The following is a 19779-nucleotide window of genomic DNA, read 5'->3' as shown; positions in this document are numbered from 1 at the left end:
GTTTTAAATATTTGGGATTTCTTTGACCAATAGAATTTCCGCTTCCTCTCCCCCTGTCTTATAACACTGATGCAGGATTTGATTCACAGTTACTCTTCTGCAAATGGAATGGCTCCTTCTGTTCACAGAAGGAACTGTAATCCGGTAGAGGCTGTCAGTTGGGGAAGGAAAGGATATTTCTCTTTGTAGTCAAATATGCCACCTTTCTTCCTGTTCTATTGGGTCCCCCTACCCTCCAGAGCAAGTTTCCAGCGCAGTGGGCTACGGAGGGAATGACAAATCAGTGAAAGTCTCCTGTCCCCCCCCCCACTTCACTGGAAGTGTCCCATGAGTGGTATTCAGCTCATGAGAACTCAGAATTCAAGCGACATGACAAGAAAGAGAGAGGTGGTCATGCATGTGAAATAGCTCATGAGGGGGGCATGGTATTTTGTCTTTTAAGTCTGCCTGTTTTATTTGACTTTTTAGAGTGAAGGTAAGATTGTATATAGGACGCGGGTGGCGCTATGGGTTAAACCACAGAGCCTAGGGCTTGCCGATCAGAAGGTCAGCGGTTCGAATCCCCGCAACGGGGTGAGCTCCCGTTGCTCGGTCCCAGCTCCTGCCAACCTAGCAGTTTGAAAGCATGCCAAAGTGCAAGTAGATAAATAGGTACCACTACAGCGGGAAGGTAAACAGTGTTTCCATGTGCTGCTCTGCTTTGCCAGAAGCGGCTTTGTCATGCTGGCCACATGACCTGGAAGCTCCTCCGGCCAGTAACGCGAGATGAGCGCCGCAACCCCAGAGTCGTTCACGACTGGACCTAATGGTCAGGGGTCCCTTTACCTTTAAGATTGTATTGCTTGATTACTGTAGCTTGATTTTCTGTTGTGAAGTCCCCTAGGATCTTCAGGTGAAGAAGAGTGGTATACAAAATAATCAATTAATAAAAAAATTATAAAGTTGTGTTGCATTTCCTATCTTGGTAATATTAAAATGGAAACGTTATATTATCTTACATCTTAACAACTGTTAAAAAAATTCTGTTTGTGTAATAGGACTTTCTTAGCCCTCCTCCCTGTTCCCCCCCCCAAAAAGCAGCTCCTGAGAGTTGGGGCAAATGTTGGGGCCAGTGCAGGCATGGGCAAATGGAGTTGGCACTGAAATCCAGGCCCCCTTCCACTAGTGCTAGGCACCTTGTTATCTAACCCATTATTATTATTTTTACTTCCTGTGTGTGTGAGAGAGATAAGTTTGATGCTCAAGAGTGTGCCCTTTGCTCAGTTTTGGCAAACACTAGATTAGCCATCTGTAGAGTTTATCTAAAGACCCCTCCATTAGCCTCATTAACTTTAATAGGGAGGCTGAATAATGTTTAGTAACAATTACTGCTTTGGGCACATTCTGAAAATTATGCAAGTCTTTGTGATTAAAGAATTCTAAAAGGAGAGACCTCCTCTCCCCATGCTTTCAGTGCAATGTAGGTGAGCAAGTGTGTGATCCTGAATTTTTTGCTATTGATTGTGAAGACAGAGCTTGTGGGTGATTAGGGTTAATTAATTGGCAATGGGTGTATTCTTTTGAATGGAATGTGATTATGCCCACAAGCTACAAAAGCTTTTAATCTCAGTTAATGGTTCTCAAATGTTTTCGTAATAAACCTTCTAACTTTTAAAAACCAGTTTGAGCTTCCCTCTGGCAAAATAGAAAGCTTAGTTTTACTGTTTTTTATTCTCACTTGGCATTAATTTCATTCAGATCAAAGGAAGAACCGTGGTGAGCGCTTTTGGAGTGTTTTTGTTCTACTGAACTTAAAGCCTACCAAGTCCAGGGAATCGCCTGCTTGACTCTTTAACACAAGGATAAAGAACCTTTGGTCCTCAAGAGGTTGCTGGACTCTCATCATCCTTGACCATTGACCATGCTGGCTGGGGCTGATGAGAGCTTTAACCAGACAACATCTGGAGAACCATAGACTTTCCACCTCTAACATTATTCAGCAGTAAGGGAGGTATACCTTGCTCTTTCCTGTGCATTAATTTGAATGTGGAACTTGGCATTGTCTTTCAGAAGATCAGACAGGAAGTTTGTTTGACAAGTAAAGGGAAATAATTTTAATGGATAAGCTTCCTTTAGCCCCTGAGTATAGACAACAGCTCTTGGATATTTGCTTTATTTTTTTACACATTTTACAATACCATTCATATTTAAGATAGGGTGCCGGTATACAGCACAAAATAAATATAAAAGAACAATAAAATGACAGATTTTTCTCATTTTAAATTAGTAAAATCTGTTAATGCCTAGGTAAAGAAAAACAATAGCAATGATAGCACCAGGTGAACCTCATTTTATTTGTGTATTTCAACAATTTATATATTTCTTAATTAGTTGTCTCTAAGACATGTACATCAAACTCCACAAATACACTAGAGGTAAAAAAAAAGATGCTGACTAAATATCAGGAAGAACTTTGTGACAGTAGGAGCCATTCAACAAAGGAACGGAAACCCTCAGACGGTAGTGTGCTCTCCAGTGAATATTTTTGAGCAGAAGTTGGATGGCTATCTGTCATGAATGCTTTGGTTGAAACTCCTGCATTCCAGAGTGTTGGACTAGATCAGTGGTTCCCAACAGGTGGTCCGGGGACCCCCAGGGGTCCGCGAGCTATGCCAGAGGGGTCCTCAAGATCCTATTAGAATAAAAAAAATATTAACTATATTTCATATGATAACAGATTTTTTGTTTTGGCCGCTTCCTGCATGAGCAGAGTCTAGCGCAAAACTAGAATTAGATAGAGGCAGTAGTTCTGCTGTATGCCGCAAGGACTACAAGAAACTTGGAGATAAGGCAATGAAAAAGATCCTTCCATTTGCAACCACATATCGGTGTGAGCAAGCATTTTCTTCCATGTGTTTCATGAAAAACAAATATAGGAATCGGCTCGACATGCGGTCGGATTTCAGAGTGAAAGTTTCAAGTTTGGAACCTAATATTTCAGAAATAATGGACTCAAAGGACAGATTTAACTCATCTCATTAAGAACTGAAAATTAAAACTAACTGTATACTGATGGAGTACTCTGTTGTAACTGTAAAAAACGTATAAATATAAAATATAAAAAGACTCTTAATTTGGCTCTCACTTTTTAATTTTAGGATTAGAAATTATTGGGGGTCCTTGTCACAATAGCGGCTCGATGAGGGGTCCTCAAGAAAAAAAATTTGGGAACCCCTGGACTAGATGATTCTTTCAACTCTACAGCTCAATGATTCTATGTTTTTACAATTCTACAATTAACATGCTTGATGAAATAAAAAAAAGAAGTCTTCGGTAGGTACTGGAAGTGCGAAAGGGAAGAGGCTGAATGTCTGCATCTAAGCCGTGGGTTGCCACTAGGAGTGACTCCCCCAAAGACCTTGACGATTGGGCAGGGATGTAAATGCAGCTATTCCCTAACTCTGGTGCCACTCCCGAAAAAGTCTGCTCCCTTGTATATTTTTATACTTTGGATAGAAGAGCTACATATGATTTTAAAGCATATGATTTTAAAGAATGGATATGTAATGGATATTGGCTGAGTGAAGAGATATAAATGGTCCCACGCTGTGTTGCTGGTTCTGTCAGGTCTTCATCTCTGGAGACATCAAAATACAGTCAAGTCTGTATGTTTTCAGTGTCTTTGTTTCCCTGTCACATAGGAGAATGACTCAGGAACACTGGATACCGTTGGAGCAGTTGTTGTTGACCAAGAAGGAAATGTTGCTGCTGCAGTATCCAGTGGAGGCTTAGCCTTGAAGCACCCTGGACGAGTTGGTCAGGTAGGTCTTAGTAGGGCTTACATGTTGAGTTGCATTTTACCCTAATTGTTCCCAACTTGCTGTGAAAGAGAGAACTGGCTGGGTGACGTTCTTTACAACTTGGGGAAACTAGTATTTATGAGAAAGCTGTGTTTTCCATGATAAATCATTGTAAGTGGGAATCAGCCAAAAGCTTGATATAATAAGCAGAGTCATAATTTTGGGAATGGGTCTAGGGTACATAAAATACTGCTGATTTGCTGATTGAGATGTTCCACATCCCACTGCTGTCTGAAGTATGGTTGGTAGCTACATGGGACAGGGCTTTCTTGACCATAGCACCCAGAGTTCCTCTTCTGGAAAGTATCCTGACAGCAGGTCTTGCAGAACACACAGTTAAGATGGCCTCTGGCCTCTTCAGCATCATCTTTTGTAATTGGAGTAAGTTAGGGCCCCACCTGCCCAGGCCAGCTGGAAATAGGCCAGCAAAGCAGGGAGCAGGACTTGCCCAGAAGGAAGCCAGAGAGACCAGCAGCAACGGTACCAATTTGTGTATTTTTTTAAAAAAAGCAAAACCACCTTAAACACATTATTGGTAATAGTATTCCAGAGCTCCCAATCTTCCACATGTTAGGTAGTTGCTTTATCTAACTAGATGTCCAGACTAGGAGCACAGAGAAGTGAAAGCATCTCGGTGATGGTGGTAGAAGCTTCACACTGCTCCTTCAGCTACTTCACAGGCTTTTATCCCAGGAATGACCATGTGCCAAGAGTTCTTACACCTTGCTTAGTCTCTTGATATGTGGCATTAGATTGATTTCTTGATTGCAGACATTATCTTGGACTGGAAGACCTTTTATTGATATGTAACTACAGGTCATAAACTTTTGGCATGATCAGAGTGCCTCTAGGCAAATGGACACATGCGCCCTAGAACATGCCATTTCATCGTCCAAGGAATGTTCTTTTCCTTTGATCTGATTGTTTTGCTTAAAGGCAAAGTCCTATTTATTTGAGAGCACCATTAGCAGTTACAACTTACTTCCCCTCTTTGGCACTTGCAGAGCCCACTTTTGTTCGAAATCATTTGCCTTTCTCATTCATACAGTTTAGAATTCATTACATTTAAAATAGTAATAGTACAAAGTAGGTCGAAACCTTCATAAAAATACTTGAGTGTATTCACAAAATTTTTCGATTCTCATTTTGCAAAATCATATCTGAACTTATTGCAGAGTGTGACACCTGAAACCACATTTAAGTGCGTCTAGATAATCAGTACCATTTTTAGAGTTCCTGGAGCTGTCCAGCAACCAACTGCTTGAGCATCTTACTCAAAAAGGGTGTTTGTGATCGCCCTATAATTCTCACATTTTTCAAGGTTTGGAGAGACTTCCTTTAGGAGTGGTCTGTTAACTGCTTATTTCAGGGTGCTAGGGATCACCCTCTTTCTCTCCCAAGATATTTATCACTCCCTGAATCCAGTGTTTGAAATTCCCATTGTTCTAGGCGCATTTGCGACGGAATTTCATTAGCGTGAGCAGTTTCTGAGCTCTGAGCACAGTACTGCACCTAAGATTTCAGATTAAAGCTGCAGAGTGCAAGGAAAGAGGACCTTTTTCTGCCTCCCCACTTCCAGCTACTCTCTGAAGACTGAAGAAGAGACCCTCTTTTAAAAATTAGGGGGGTGGGCAGGGGGAGGACTAGAACATGTGAAAAATGAACACAATATTTTAGCTGCAGTTCATTCATTTTCAGCTTTATATTCTTGTTATAAAAAAGCATGCCTGGACATTCCGTTGTTTCGCCCATAACCTAGGTTTAAGGTGCCATTCAGCTCCTAGCTTTCGTATCTCAGTTTGTAACACTGCCTGGATCCAGCTAGTTAACCCCCCTCTGCTAGCTGCATGAGGAGGGAAGGGCCAGCTAAGTGTTCTGGATACCTCCCTAGATTGAAGTGCCAAACTAGTGGCATCCATGTCAAGTTGAATGCAAAGTATTTAGCGAACTTGTTGCAGCGTGCCCTTGAGGGTACTTTCACATTTCTATGTAGGCCAAGCTGGAGAAACCCCCAGACCTCCTGGAAAAAGCACCACAAGATGGCATGCTGAAGATGCAGTGATGACAGGGAAGTATGGTTTATACCAGGGGTAGGCAACCTAAGGCCTGGGGGCCGAATGTGGCCCAATTGCCTTCTCAATCCGGCCCACGGACGGTCCGGGAAGCAGCATGTTTTTACCTGAGTAGAATGTGTCCTTTTATTTAAAATGCATCTCTGCGTTATCTGTGGGGCATAGGAATTCGTTCATATTTTTTTTCCAAAATATAGTCCGACCCACCACATGGTCTGAGGGACAGTAGACTGGCCCATGGCTGAAAAAGGTTGCTGACCCCTGGTTTATACACTGTCTTCACCACTGTTACCATGTAGGCTTGATAATGAGCTCTCTCATCTGTATTCTATGGACCTAACATAGAATGTCCGCCACTTGCTTGTATTGGATTGAGATCATTATGTCCAAAATGGGCTGTCAAATTGAATCACATGGATGAAAGACCTGATTATACAATTCTTACCAAGATAGAGGTATATGGCACCGTTTGCAGATGAACCAAGGAACATTATTCAGATTCTTTACCAAAAAGTTTTACTTGGTGTAAAGGGGCAAATAGTTCTCTCTCTTTTGTAAATCTTCCTTCTTCTTCTGTCAGGCAGCTCTTTACGGATGTGGGTGCTGGGCTGAGAACTTGGGAATTCAGAACCCTTACTCTACAGCTGTGAGTACCTCAGGTATTTGCTGTTCTTACAAATATTTCACCGGAACTTATTTTCCTTCTATATACTGTTATTTGAAGTGTATTCTCATGGATGAACCTATATGAAGTACTGGAATAGATTCTACTGTTATCATTATCTTATTCAGATTCACATTAATGGGAAGATGATGCTGTTACCATAATCATAAATGTGCAGATTAACTTTGATATGCAGATACATGCAAAATGCAGCAAAAATCATGCTTGCTCCAGATTAAAGAATAAATAGTTGTGAAACATTTATCTGTGCATTTAACTATGCCAAACTAAATGATGGTTTAGTATTGCATGATAAAGCCTTGGACTTTTGTGCACCCCCTTCCCTTCTTTTCCAGTGCAGCCATGAGAAGGAGATTAGAAGCTTAAATTTTCTGTATACTGCTAATGTCTGAACCCCAGATTAGTTAGTCTTGATTTAGTTGTAATTTTAAACCATAGTTTGAAGTTGGACATTATCAAGTATGAGTACCAGTACCTCATATTTTACACGCACAAAAAGAGGGGGAAGGCACTGGCTATACTTATGGTTGCTAACAAACACATTTCAAAATTTGGAGGTGCTGCAATGGAAAATTAACTTTGGCTTTATCTTCCTTAAACTGCTGTTGAGAAGAAACTTGTTCCAAGGTGCCACATGGAATTTATATTTTTTATGTAAACATTAATACTTATTTGAAGAAAGGGGTGCCTAGTGAACGCTTGTCATATCTCAATGGGAATTCTATTCCATAGAACAGGGGCAGCCACACTAATAACCCTGCTCCGAGTTACTGCAGAGTGGGCTTCTGAGATCTTCTGAGATCTTTGGAATTTGCAGGAGAAAGTGCCCCTTAAGTTGCAGCAGTCTGCTTTGCATATGAGGGATAATGCAGTCTATATTGTTGGGAATCCTGAACAAGGCTAGTCATAGATTCTCATTTAAAATGTAGTTGTAGTAGTTTTCGGGGTGGGGGGGTGGGGATGCAAATTGTGCCTTCTTTCCACTGCTGTAGTATTACTGTAGTAACACCGTCTCATACTCCAAATATCTCGCCTCTCTCTCTTGCTTCCTTTTCTTCACTCCTTACTGTCATATTGTAGAGTTTAAACTTGTCAAGACAGTGACCTGTCTTTTCCCCCTACTTCTCTATGTTGCATATATAATAATGATCAGTATAACCTTTCTGTTAGCTTCTGACAATCAAGTAAAATAACAATTGATTTATCTAAATCATGCTACCAGAGTTTCTTCCTACCTACCAGAGTTTTTAAGCAGCATGCTAGTTCCTAATTGCATTATTCCAAAAATTATCTTTCAACGATGTTGAAGTCTCTTCAAAATTGGTTTGCATCTACAGTATTATATATAAAGAGAGAGGGGGAGAGAGTTTTATCAAGAATTGTTCCTTGAAAACAGCAGGGAGAATAGGGAGATACTACAGTATGTACACATGTGTGGTTTTATTTATTATTTACTATTTATCATTGTGACTTAAAATGCTACGCTGAGAAACTCTTTTCAAAAATACTTACTGCATGGCAAGTTTTGATATACTAAGGAGTGCCACCTCTGGAGTAGTATACAATGCTGATTTTTTAAAAAGTGTTTTATAGCAGATAACAATTTTAATGTCTTTGTGTGTTCTGTTTTTGTTTAGATTCCAGAGCTGTTTTGCTATTGCGGCAAGAGTATCTAACAATAGCTCACGAGCTATTAACATGCTGCCTGACTTTCTCCCTCATAGCCTTTTGCATATGGCTTGCAGAAAGAGGGCCTGGGTTTTCATTTCTCCCTCCGTTCAATAGGAGTTGCTTTCATGTTTGAAAATTGAAAACGCGTGTGTTTCAGTGTGGTGTATGAATGTGGGTGCCCTCTGACACACCTGCTTCTAATTTCCTGACTTGAAAGGAAAGCCCATCAAAAGAAGCAGAAAGCAGTTTCTGTGACATGCTGCTCTGAAACCCTTTTGCTTTACAGAAGTTCTTTGCTATGCCATCTTTATTCCATTGCTAGATGACTCTTGAGTTGCAGGGCTGGAATAATAAGTAATGTTTTACTTTATCCTATGTTGAGGTTTTTTTAAGGCTCTTGTTGTGGTTGCTTTAAAGTGCAGAAATCTGCTTAGGGGGAGAGCATGGTGTAGGTGCTGGGCTTTGTGACAAGCTCAAACGAGAAACAATACATATGGTAGTAAATGGTCATGTAAACTGATAAAGCGAGTTACACTGTTAACAGTTAAACTTTGCAATTTTTTTCCAGTGTTTCATTGTAAAATACCTGAAATGCTGCCAGAACTGAATGGTGTGTCCTCTATAAATGATTTCCTGGCTTAATAATGGCAAAGCAAAAGATGTTAGATACATTTTGAGGACTACTGTAATGCACACTGTGCCTGTAAATGCTTCCTCCAACTTTGGAAGCAACTCATTATAATGAGTAAATGAGAACCAAACTCCACGTTATGCAGGAGATCCACAACTGGATCTCCCAACGTTTTCTTTCCTTGGGTTGAAACCGCACGGGGCTGCCAGTTTGACTAAAGTGGTGGCTGGGGGAGGAGGTGTTGAAGGCACACACAAACATGCACACTCACTCACTTAGCTGCTGCTCGCCCCATGAGGGAAATACGCTCTACCTTTTGTGTGTGTGTGTGTGTACGCAAAATAGCTGTTTAAAACATCTTAATGCAGAATAAAATGATCAAATAACAATAAAAAGTGACAAGAACAAACAAAGTTTAAAACAGCATAAAATAGTCAGATAATACAGCAGATAAAGCAGTCAAACAAGCAACAGCTAAAATAATAAAATAAAAACAGTAATGTGGCGCGGCCAATAAATCCAACAAATTAAATAACACACAATTGTGGCATAAAATGCTCTGCATTCAGGGGACGACTCAAGTAAATAAAGTTCAGAGGCAGATAGTAGAAGAGGTGGCATTGCCCTGATCTAAGGCTGTGTGTCATGGGCTTCCCAATCATACTTTGCTGGTGCAGCATAGATTATATACTGAAATAATAATAATTTAATTTTATATCCCTATCAAAGGAGCCTAGGGCAGTGAACAACAAGCAAATACAGCCGTACCTTGGAAGTCAAACAGAATCCCTTCCGGAAGTCCGTTCGACTTCCAAAACGTTCGACTTCCAAAGTGCGGCTTCTGATTGGCTGTAGGAAGCTCCTGCAGCCAATTGGAAGCCCTGCCGGACGTTTGGCTTCCGAAGGAACGTTTTAAAACTGGAACACACACTTCTGGGTTTGTGCCGTTCGGGAGCTGGAACATTCGACTCCCAAGGCGTTCGGGAGCCAAGGTACGACTGTAAAACCATTAAAAATCATTAAAATTCCAGTACAGATCCAGACTGAGAAAGGTGTCACCTTAAATTGCTTGCTAGAAGAGGAAGGTCTTCAGTAGGTGCTGAAAAGACAACAAATGGTGCCTGTCTAAAATTGAAAAGGGAGGAATTTCCAAAGGGTAGTTGCCATGATATTAAATGCCTGATTCTTACATGGTGTGAAATGGATTTCCTGATGATATGGGATCTGTAGAAGACCCTCCCTTGCCTGCAAAGTGCAGTGACCAACTGGATTCATAAGGGGTGAGACAATCCTTCAGGTATTGACATTGCACATAGTGCACAAAAACACCTCACAGTTTCAGTGCAGAGAAATAAAATCCAAGCAAAACGTTCCACATTACTTGGAGGTAGGATGTTCAGATGAAAACAGGCATGGCAACTGCATGACACGATTCACCGCTGAAATTCCCTCTTCTACACAACCATTAAAGATGCAGCAGCCCTGTCCTCTTCATCATATGGCCATCCTTTTTGAAGGCAATGTAACTTTCAGCACAATCCTAAACATTTTTAAAAAGAAAATCCCATTATGGTATGTGTGTCTAGGATTGCAGCCTTTGCCAAACAGTCATGACATTGGTAAGATGACAGGCCAAATCCTGAATTCACAGGTTTTGCTGAAAGGATTGAAATGAGAGGAAATATATGGTGTAAACCAACCCAGAGCACTTGAAATCTAGACGGGAGGGGGGGGGGAAAGAAAGCCAGGTAAAAATAAACTGTTTTGAACAACCTGAATACATCTCATTCAGGTACCATTCCAAAAGCATCTGATCACTTTCAAATCTGGGTAATGTCTGGTGGTTTCTTATCCTTTATGTATACCTTATGGTCATATTTGGAAGGACTTCCAGAGTCTTTCTCTGGAATTGTGCAAGTCCTTCACATTGAATCCATTTTAATGGCTAGAAGTAAGTTGGAACAGTGAAATTTTGGCTGAATTTATGGGGATTAAACAATCTTGGTGTGTGTTCTCCTTTTAGGCTGGTATATTATGAGCCAAATTAACTTAAAGGCGTGTTTCTTTTCTCTCTCTTTTGTCCCTTGCCAAATAAAAATATTTTCCTAACATATTAGTGCAGTACTGTGTTGAAAATAGACAATCCAGTTCTGCAGACGCTTTGGGATACTGGTGGCGGCTCACACAACTGAATTATTCTCCATGCAGAAATGATGTGTGGGAAGTCTAGACTAGAACCCTAGTTTTATGTGTGGAGAGAGAGAGTTCAGTTACGTGAGCACTTGGAGTCTGAAGTGTTATAGTTCAGACACAGGTTTGGTGCAACCTGAGAGCGAGGCCAGTATTTAGAGACCCTCCCATGTTGCACGTGTGGTAGAAATAAGCCGTCATCCAAGGTTTATTTTCGTTTTCAAAGCATAGAAGTTAGTCATAGCTCAGGTAGAGCGTTTACAAGGGAGGAAGCCACAATACGTGTGTTTTCTGTGGCACACAGTTTTTCTTTATCAGCCATACATTTATGGATAGAATGCCCAAAAATGATCAGCACGAAAGAGCTTTCTGCTCGTCTGCCATCGGCTGGTAAAGTCAGAGGGTGTGTCTTTGCTGCCCAACTGTGTTCTGGAATTCCTTGAAGTCTGCCAACAAACTTGGCGGTGAAAAGGACTGGGTGTATTACAACTGGCAAACTCTTACTGCTGAATCCATGGTTTGTGGCTGACTAAATTTCTGGGATCCTGTCTGTTCCATTCAGTTTGAGAAACAGGTTCACCTTTACTCTGTCTGAGCCCATTGTTGCACAGTTATCCCCACAAGCACTGAGCATGTTAGTCAACAGACATCTGAAGGCAGCCCTGTTTAGGGACGTTTTTAATATTTAATGCTGTATTGTTTTAATATTCGATTGGGAGCCTCCCAGAGTGGCTGGGGAGACTCAGCCAGATGGGCGGGGTACAAATAATAAATTGTTGTTGTTGTTGTTGTTGTTGTTGTTGTTGTCAGCATTCATGCTGAAAAATATCCGCCACCTTGAATGAAGCCTCTGTCCTGAGATTGGCATTGGGAATAAAGTTAATGAGGAGCATCTGTGGTCTTAAAAATCACAGAAATCATAACTAAATATATTGAAAGGACAAAGCAAAGGTGCTTGCTATTGTGCTTGAGTCAGACAGCATTCTGGAAAATGTTCTGCTCTACTTTCATTAAAGTACAGACCTAGGAAAAGTACAGACCTAGGGTGTAGCTTTTTAACCCTTTAAAACGGGAATACGTGGGTTTTCCAATTATTGGCTTTCCTGGCATCTGGTTGAGGTGAGTGAGGAGAGAAATGTTGCCTTAAACTTAGTTATACTGGCTCTTAACCAGTCTCTCTAATCAATCCGTGAAAATTCTGACATCAAAAGGATTTCTGTATTTTAAAAACTGATATATCCTTAACTGATACACAACTATGTGCTTCCTTGAGTGTCTGTATAAATTGGACTTGACAGTTAATCTATAAAAAAGTCTTAATTTGAGATTAGGGGAGGCATGGATGAGAGAAGGATTATCAAACACTTTGTACTTTGGCACTTGAGGCCTAAATAAGTAGGCATTTTCTTGAAAGTAAGCCTGTTGGGTTGTACTTGACACAGCAGCCTTCACTGTGCTGTGGAATCCTAAATCATTGTGAAATATGAGGTAATAAAGAATAAAACTGATGCCTTCACTTTTTAAATGTTTTCTTTTCCTTTGCATTATTTTGCTGCTTTGTTCATATGTCTTAACTTTCCGAAATCTTTCATGGGATTTGCACAGAGACAATATTGCAATGATTCCCCCCCCCCCAAAAAAATGTGTTTAAGTGCTTTCCTCAATTGTACAGATATAGGTTAACTATGTTTGTTAATGTTTTGTGTAGGTTGTGGGGAGCACCTTGTACGGACCTTATTGGCTAGAGAATGTTCGTGTGCTTTGCAAAATGAAGATGCTCATCAGGCTCTACTAGAAACTATGCAAAACAAGTTTATTAGTAAGTACAAGATTTGTTAGCAGATCTCTGATGTGGCTAAGAGCTGGTGTCTGTCTACTTCTCTTCTGATCCTCCCCAAAGTGACACTTGTTCTACTTCACAAACTTCCTAGTGTTGCTTCAAGAGGGTATTCTTAGAATGTCCCCATGCTCGCTTAAACACTATGAAGCCAATGTTTCATAGTGCTGGTTATTGGCATTAATGGAGGTCACCTTCTGTGTTAGATGGAGACAGGTGTTGCTTCACATCTGCAGAGCAAGCAGTTTCACTTAAACCTTTCACTGTGCACAGGCAGTTTTTAGTAAATGTTTTATAGAGCAAGTGAGGTAAGTCTTGCCAGTGGTGTAGCCATGTTGTTCTGTTGTTGCTGCAAAAAACAATGAGGCTTGTGACACCGGGAAGAGTAACACATTGATTAGAGCTTTAGCTTTTGGGGACTAATGCCTGTTCAATGCAATGCAGTCTAGTCTATTGGGATGAGGTGGGGGGGGGGGAGGTTGAACTTCAGAGTTCCAGAACACTCTATTGTTTTTGCTTAAGCCTGTTGCAGCAGAAATGGTTTTGGTATGTTAGGGGGTCTTGTGACACGAGCCGATAGCTACAGTATGTATAACACATAGATGAAATAATTCAGAGTATAGAAGAGATATATAAATAGGCAATATTGAGGAACATCTTGGTGGCTTTTGTGTTTCCTACTGTTTTTACTTCAATACCTTTTCTTCTGTGCTATCCTTCTGATTCTTTGATCCCACCCGCTTTGTTGTGTGGATGTTTGAAAATGATGGTTGAATGTGTAAGAGGTTCGTAACGAAATCCTAAGCCCTTAATAGAAATAGAATTTTACCCAAAAGTTGTAAAGGATTATGTTGAAGGGATGTGTGCATGTGTTGAAAATATGGATTAAGAATGTTTCTATGAAACCATTTCAACCAACTTCTCGTTGACTTGAACTATTATGACTACTACTACAGTACTACTATTTTCAATTTGGGATAGCTTGCTAAATATGGGCAACTTTTTCTGTTGAAAGTTTGCCATTCATTTTTAGGCAGGAAAAGCCCTTTCAAGAATTGACAGAATGAGGATTAGTGAGTAGATTTCTTGTCACAGTAGCAGTGTTTGAATTAGAATGATCTTGTTTTGGCTCGGCTCTCATTATTCCTGGAAATACGTGTTGAATTTATGTTTAAAAGGACATTAATGCTCTTGCTTTATGTGAGGACTCCTAAAAAAGAAAACTGCCTTCTTTGCAAAATCTAAGATAGTCCTAACCTCTATTTTATCTTCTGTCACATTAGTCACCAAAACAAACAATGGAAAAGTGAATGGCTCTTTAACTTGATTAAGACCTTGATGTAATTTTAACAACATCCTGAATAGTTTCCCTCCCCAGTAACTACTTCACAAAACACTACTGTATTTTTATAAGAATGTTTATGAAAGGGATGTTTAGAGCCTTTTAAAGTACAACACATGCCTTTCTGTGCTGATAACCTTGTGTGAAGGTGGGGGGGAGCCCTACTGTGTTTTAGCTGAAATGTTGAAAGGGAACTTTTTAGAGACAATATTTCAGTGTTGGGCCCAAAGGATCCTGAAACTGGTTTGCTAAAAGCTACCGTTTCTCGGAATCGGCACAGCTAACTTTTTGCAAAAGTACACCTAAGAGGTTATGCAAAAATACTGGGCATGTGCTGAATAGCTCTTTTCTTAAAAACTTTCCTGCTGTTGATTTTAAATGATACAAAAGTTTGCTTGAGGTGTAATGTATGATGCAGGTTTTCCCTCTCCTATGAAATAACTGTGAATAAAATAGGCTAATAGCCTTCTTATGACAGAATGACTTGTTCTCGAATTTATTTTATTTTTTAAAAAAAGTAGCATGCTTTATGGTAACATTAAAACGTCTACTATAACAGTACAGATCCTTAGAGAAATAATAGCTCGGCAAGAAGTAACTGAAAAGAATAGTCAGAACTGAAAATATTGGCCTCAAGGGCAGCTGTATACAGCTTTTTTCCACCCCCTTCTGCTGATGCTCCTTCTCCCCCCAACTTTTTTTTTCTTTTCATAATTCAGATATCCACAGAGGCTTGGGAATATTTATTCCCACTTAGGAATACCTGACTTAGACATCTGTATTTTTTTGTTAAGTGATGGGCAGAATTAGTGGCAGGTGGTCTTTTGTCATCTGATATTTATAGCAAGCACTGTGGAGAACACAAATGATGATTGAGTTAACAGTAGAATACTGGTTTGTTTATTTTTTATACAGATAGTGAGTTTAATGAAGATGTAGGATGATGTACACAATGGTCTGATGCAGAGTGAAAATGGTATTCTGTATACATAAGCATATTTCATAAAGAGCAGTGGGTTTTATAACTCATCTAGTTCTTTCAAATTCAGCCAAGTTTGTGGAATGCAGCTTGTGGAATGTTTATCCTGTTTTGCAGGCAGGCAGATTGGGAAGCTAACAATGGAAATATGCGTAGAATTGCATGTAAAGTACTTTTAAACCTTTGGGAACCTGATAGTGGTTGGTTGGTTTTTTTGTTTTTTTGTTTGTTTAATGCTTGCATTGATTTGCAAAGGGAGTATTTATTTGAATCTTCTCATTGCAGTTTCATCATTTTGTGGTGGTTGCTTCATTCTGGAGGTGGGTCATCCTTTTTTGGCCACAGAAGCTGTTTCTGTGGCCAAAAAAGGAAGCCCCACCTCCAGAATGAAGCAACTGTCTTGCTGTCCCCATGGTATCATCATTCATTAGGCATAGACAGATGGAAGTGTTCTAAATAGTCCTTTACCTTCAGATATACCGTACTTTTTTTAACCAAGAGAAGGAAGGATAGCTGATTGTTGATGCCCCACCCTGTAAGTCTGTGTGGGGAGAATCCAAATTGCCATAGAGAAGCTTTGAGGAGAGCAACAAACCTATCAAAGATCCATATAGTTTTAGGGTAGCAGCCTTTCCTTTTGATTGATGGCATCTAGCCAGGACACCCTCACAGAGCTACAGTTCCCAGCACTTTTAAGCTACAGTTCCTACAATTCTTTGGGTGAAGCTACAAATGTTAAAGTGGTAAAAGATTGCTTTAAATATATGGTGTGGGTGTTAGTCTAGGTCTGTCATTCAAAACCTTCTTACTGGCTTTCTCTGCTGTCCTGAAGTGCTCGCCCTGTTTCCTTTGTTGTACCACCTCCTTGATTATATAAAAAGAGGGAAATGTTAACCAGTGGCAGGGAAAGTTATTATTTTTTGTTTCTGTGCAGGGCACCTAATGAACAGTAACTAACAAGCGAGTTTGTTTTTTGTTGAAGAAAACTGAAAGTACAAAATGATTTTAAATTGTAAATATGGAACTTCAGGCATACTGAAACATGCATGCAGAACCAAGCATCCTTTCCAACATTGTCATGGGCACGCAAGTGAATTGTTTTTTAAAAAGGAAAATGGAAATTCCTTCATCATTTTTCTCCATGAAACTCATTAGCTAGCTTGAAGTCTTTTGATTATGGAACTTTAGAACCCTATAAAGTCTAGTAAAAAGTACACTTTGTTTTCAGTTCTGACCTAGAAACAGTAACACATGCATTCACATCATTAACATGGAAAGGAAAAACCTTTGAGTGGAGACCTGGCTGTTCCAGCCCCAACCTCGCCAAAGTGTACTGTTAAGTAGGTCTCAAAACCCACAACCAACCTAACTTGCTGCACCCCATTGCTTGTTGCCATGTAAGCGGAGCCAAAGGTCTATTGAATTTTTGGATGGTTTCCATCTAACTTGGTTTAAAAGCTGTTCTAAAAAACAAACAAAACAAAATCTTGGAATCTGATTCACCAAAGAATTATTGGCATGATCATCTGTCTCCCTTGAGCATATGCCATCTAAACAGTACGTTGTCCCAACTAAATATTGCTGTTGCATAAAGGCAATATTTTTGTGTGATAATTGATAACATTTAGCAAACCTTTTTTTAAAAAAAAGTATTTGTGTACACAGTTCTGTAGGATGAAAACTAAACTGGTGCTCCAAATAAATCTTACCTTTGACATTTGTTGCATTAAAGAAACTGTAGAGGCTGTTGAAAACATTTCCAAACTGTTTCTAGCACAAATGCTGCTTTGCAGATGTTATATTTGTGTCTGTGCACATCCTATATAATAAAGTCCAAGTGTCTCTGCGTCCAAGTTTTCCCGTGTGTCCCTGGGGTACTGCGCATGTGCGCCAGGGACACAGGGATTGGACAGCAGACACTGCACGCGCGCACTCTCCCCCCCTGCCTCCTCCAACCGCCGCTCCCGGCCGGACTCCGCCTCACTGCAGGGCACGTCAGGGAAGCGAGGGTGGAGGCCGGCGGAGGCCTCCTCCTCACAACCCTCCCTGGCCCGTGAGAGGAGCGGCGGGAGGCCGCGAAGCAGCGGCGACGAGGTAGACGTTTGTGTCCCGCGTCCTTCCTGTCGGCGGCTGGGGGAGAGGAAGGTTCCTGTCCTCCTGCCGCCGACAACAAGGGCAGGTCCCAGGGTTCGGAGAAGCGCTGCGCAAGCGCCCGTTATTGAACAGGCTGAAATACACTAGTACAATATAATGTAGCCTTTAAGACTTGACAACAGACATTGCAGAGAAGAAAAACACTTTTTCTTACATATCCAATTTAATATTGCAGTATGTTGTCAAATTTATGTTTCATAAAGCTATGACAAGAAACTCAATTTGTATGTGAATACAGGTGTCTCCCCACTTATGCAGGGGTTATATTCCCAGGTACTGCGTGTATATGTGAAATAGTGGGGAACACCATCTAAAAAGCCTGTAAACACCCCCTAAAAGTCTGGAACCTCTTGAAAAAACCCTTTAAAAAAGCAGCAACACTTACCAGACTGGCGTAAATGGAGGCTCTCATTCTTCCTCATCGCTGGAGAGGACAATGTGGAAACAACGGCAAGGAGGGTGGGGTAGACCGGTACCCTGAAGGGCCTGGCTCTGATTCAGAGGTAGACTTTAGAGTGCTTGACTATGGGTAATTTCTGCAGTTTCCCTGCTCTTTTCAGGCCATTTTTGCGCCTTTTTACAGTTTGAATCATTTGCTTTATTTCCTAGCACTGTGCATATAGGCGGTCGCACATGAGTCAAAATGTGCGTGAGGAGAGGCCTGTATTTATCTGTGTGTGAGAATAATAAAACTAAATGGGATGGCATGCAGTCTGTTCTTGATGGTAGATATCAAGTAGTCAAATAGTGCAATAAATTAACTGGTTTTATGTTTGCACTGATTGATACATGTAGACCAGCATCAAACCTAAGAACTCATTTTCTGTTAATATGAAGTGGAAACCAATCAGGTGAAACAAAATTTTGATCTTGTTTGACAGCTGTGCTGATCCAATGGGGGGCGGGGAATTATTTTGGCTGCTGTCCTTAGAGCTCCTTTAGGACTTGGAGATGCCATTAGGACTACTGATTTGTTTCCAGGTCATTCCTCCTGTCCCCAGACTGAAAGCACACACAGATGGTTCGCAGTTACAAAAAGCAGCAGTGGTACTCACTACTGAGGAGGGTGGCCACTTTTTAAACTGAACACTGGCATATCTCCTCAGCAGCATTAGCTACTATTTTGAAAAGTATACAAAAAGTAAAAACTCTTGCCCTTCCATGCTTATGGGATTCCTTTTTGGATCAGAGCCTAGATCTACTGCCTCCCTTCCTCCAGAAAATAATGTAATCTTCTCAATAAAAGTTTAGAGTTGGGTTCCCCCCCCCAACACAAATCTGGGTAACATTTCCCCTCTGACCACCCTGTTGATGCAAATCGTGGTTGCTGTTTACTATGTGTGTGTATTTTTGAGTAAATCTTTATTTATGAACAGGCTTAGATGTTACTATGCAGCTTGAAATGTAGTAGAAATATTTATATTTCAAACTTCAAAGTCTCAAAATGCTGCTAGTAGAAACTAAGTGAATTCGAAAAATGGAGTGACAAGTATTCTTCAACCGCTGTTCACTTTCTGCATAGTACTATGCTACTTTTTTTACTTGGTCCTGGCTACAAGACCTTCCTAGTCACAATTTATATTAGCAAATACCCAAATTCAGGAAGTGTAAAGATGTTTCACAAATGGATTTTCCTGTATTGACACCCCCTTTCCTTTCCAGGAATGAGATGGTACATATTCATAGTCTCAAGTAATTTCTTCATATGCATGCAGGCGCACATCACGTGGTACATGTTTTTCTCTTACACAGTAAAGATGCTTTGGTATGGAAATGACATGTTGCAAAGTTTCCTTTATTGCACTGGAATAAGTAAGAATGAGGTTAGGACCCAGGAATTTCTTTATTGAATATGAACCTAATAAAATTCGTGTGGTAATTAACGTTACTCAGCTATGCTAGTTATTAAATAGTTACGGAGGGGAAATGTTGCTTTTAAAAAAGAATTGGGAATAACATGTTGGAAATTCCTTGCAGCCTAGAGCATAAACAAAGGACTAGTAACATGATATATGTCAGAATTGTTAATTAACATTAAAAATTGTATTTGAAGTCTTCTTTTTAGTATTTAAAGCTTTCACCAACCTGATGCCCTCCAAACTTTATTGGACTACAATATCCATCCATTCTGACCAATGGTCATGCTGGGGGAGATGGGCATTATTCAAAAAAACGTTTTTGAAGGTGGGTGGAACTTGCAATCTGTTTAGATAAATTTAAATTTTCAGAGATCCAGAATGAAGGGAAAACCCATGAGCAGGCTGCTGCAGCCCTTCTTGAATTGGTTGTAACCAGAGTAACTTCCCTCTTTGGCTTTTGAGGTGGGGTGGGCAGGCATATCAATTCATAAAGCTGGCCAGAAAAAACTGTGCATGGTAC

General features: G+C 40.4%; 1 protein-coding gene across 4 annotated transcripts in view; it reads left to right on the top strand.

The window, feature by feature from the left end:
• The window catches only part of TASP1 (taspase 1), a 60357-nt gene that overhangs the window by 23319 nt on the left and 17259 nt on the right, over positions 1 to 19779 (top strand). For all 4 annotated transcript variants that reach the window (XM_060272424.1, XM_035110065.2, XM_035110063.2 and 1 more), the window contains 3 exons: positions 3681 to 3800; positions 6492 to 6570; positions 12797 to 12907. In XM_060272424.1, the coding sequence (XP_060128407.1) occupies positions 3681 to 3800; positions 6492 to 6570; positions 12797 to 12907 (310 nt within the window). The remainder of the gene's footprint in view (positions 1 to 3680; positions 3801 to 6491; positions 6571 to 12796; positions 12908 to 19779) is intronic.

This window comes from Zootoca vivipara, chromosome 3, assembly GCF_963506605.1.
Source record: "Zootoca vivipara chromosome 3, rZooViv1.1, whole genome shotgun sequence".
Taxonomy (NCBI): domain Eukaryota; kingdom Metazoa; phylum Chordata; class Lepidosauria; order Squamata; family Lacertidae; genus Zootoca; species Zootoca vivipara.
Note: the sequence above shows the minus strand (reverse complement) of the source record. Positions and strands in the feature narration are given on the sequence as shown.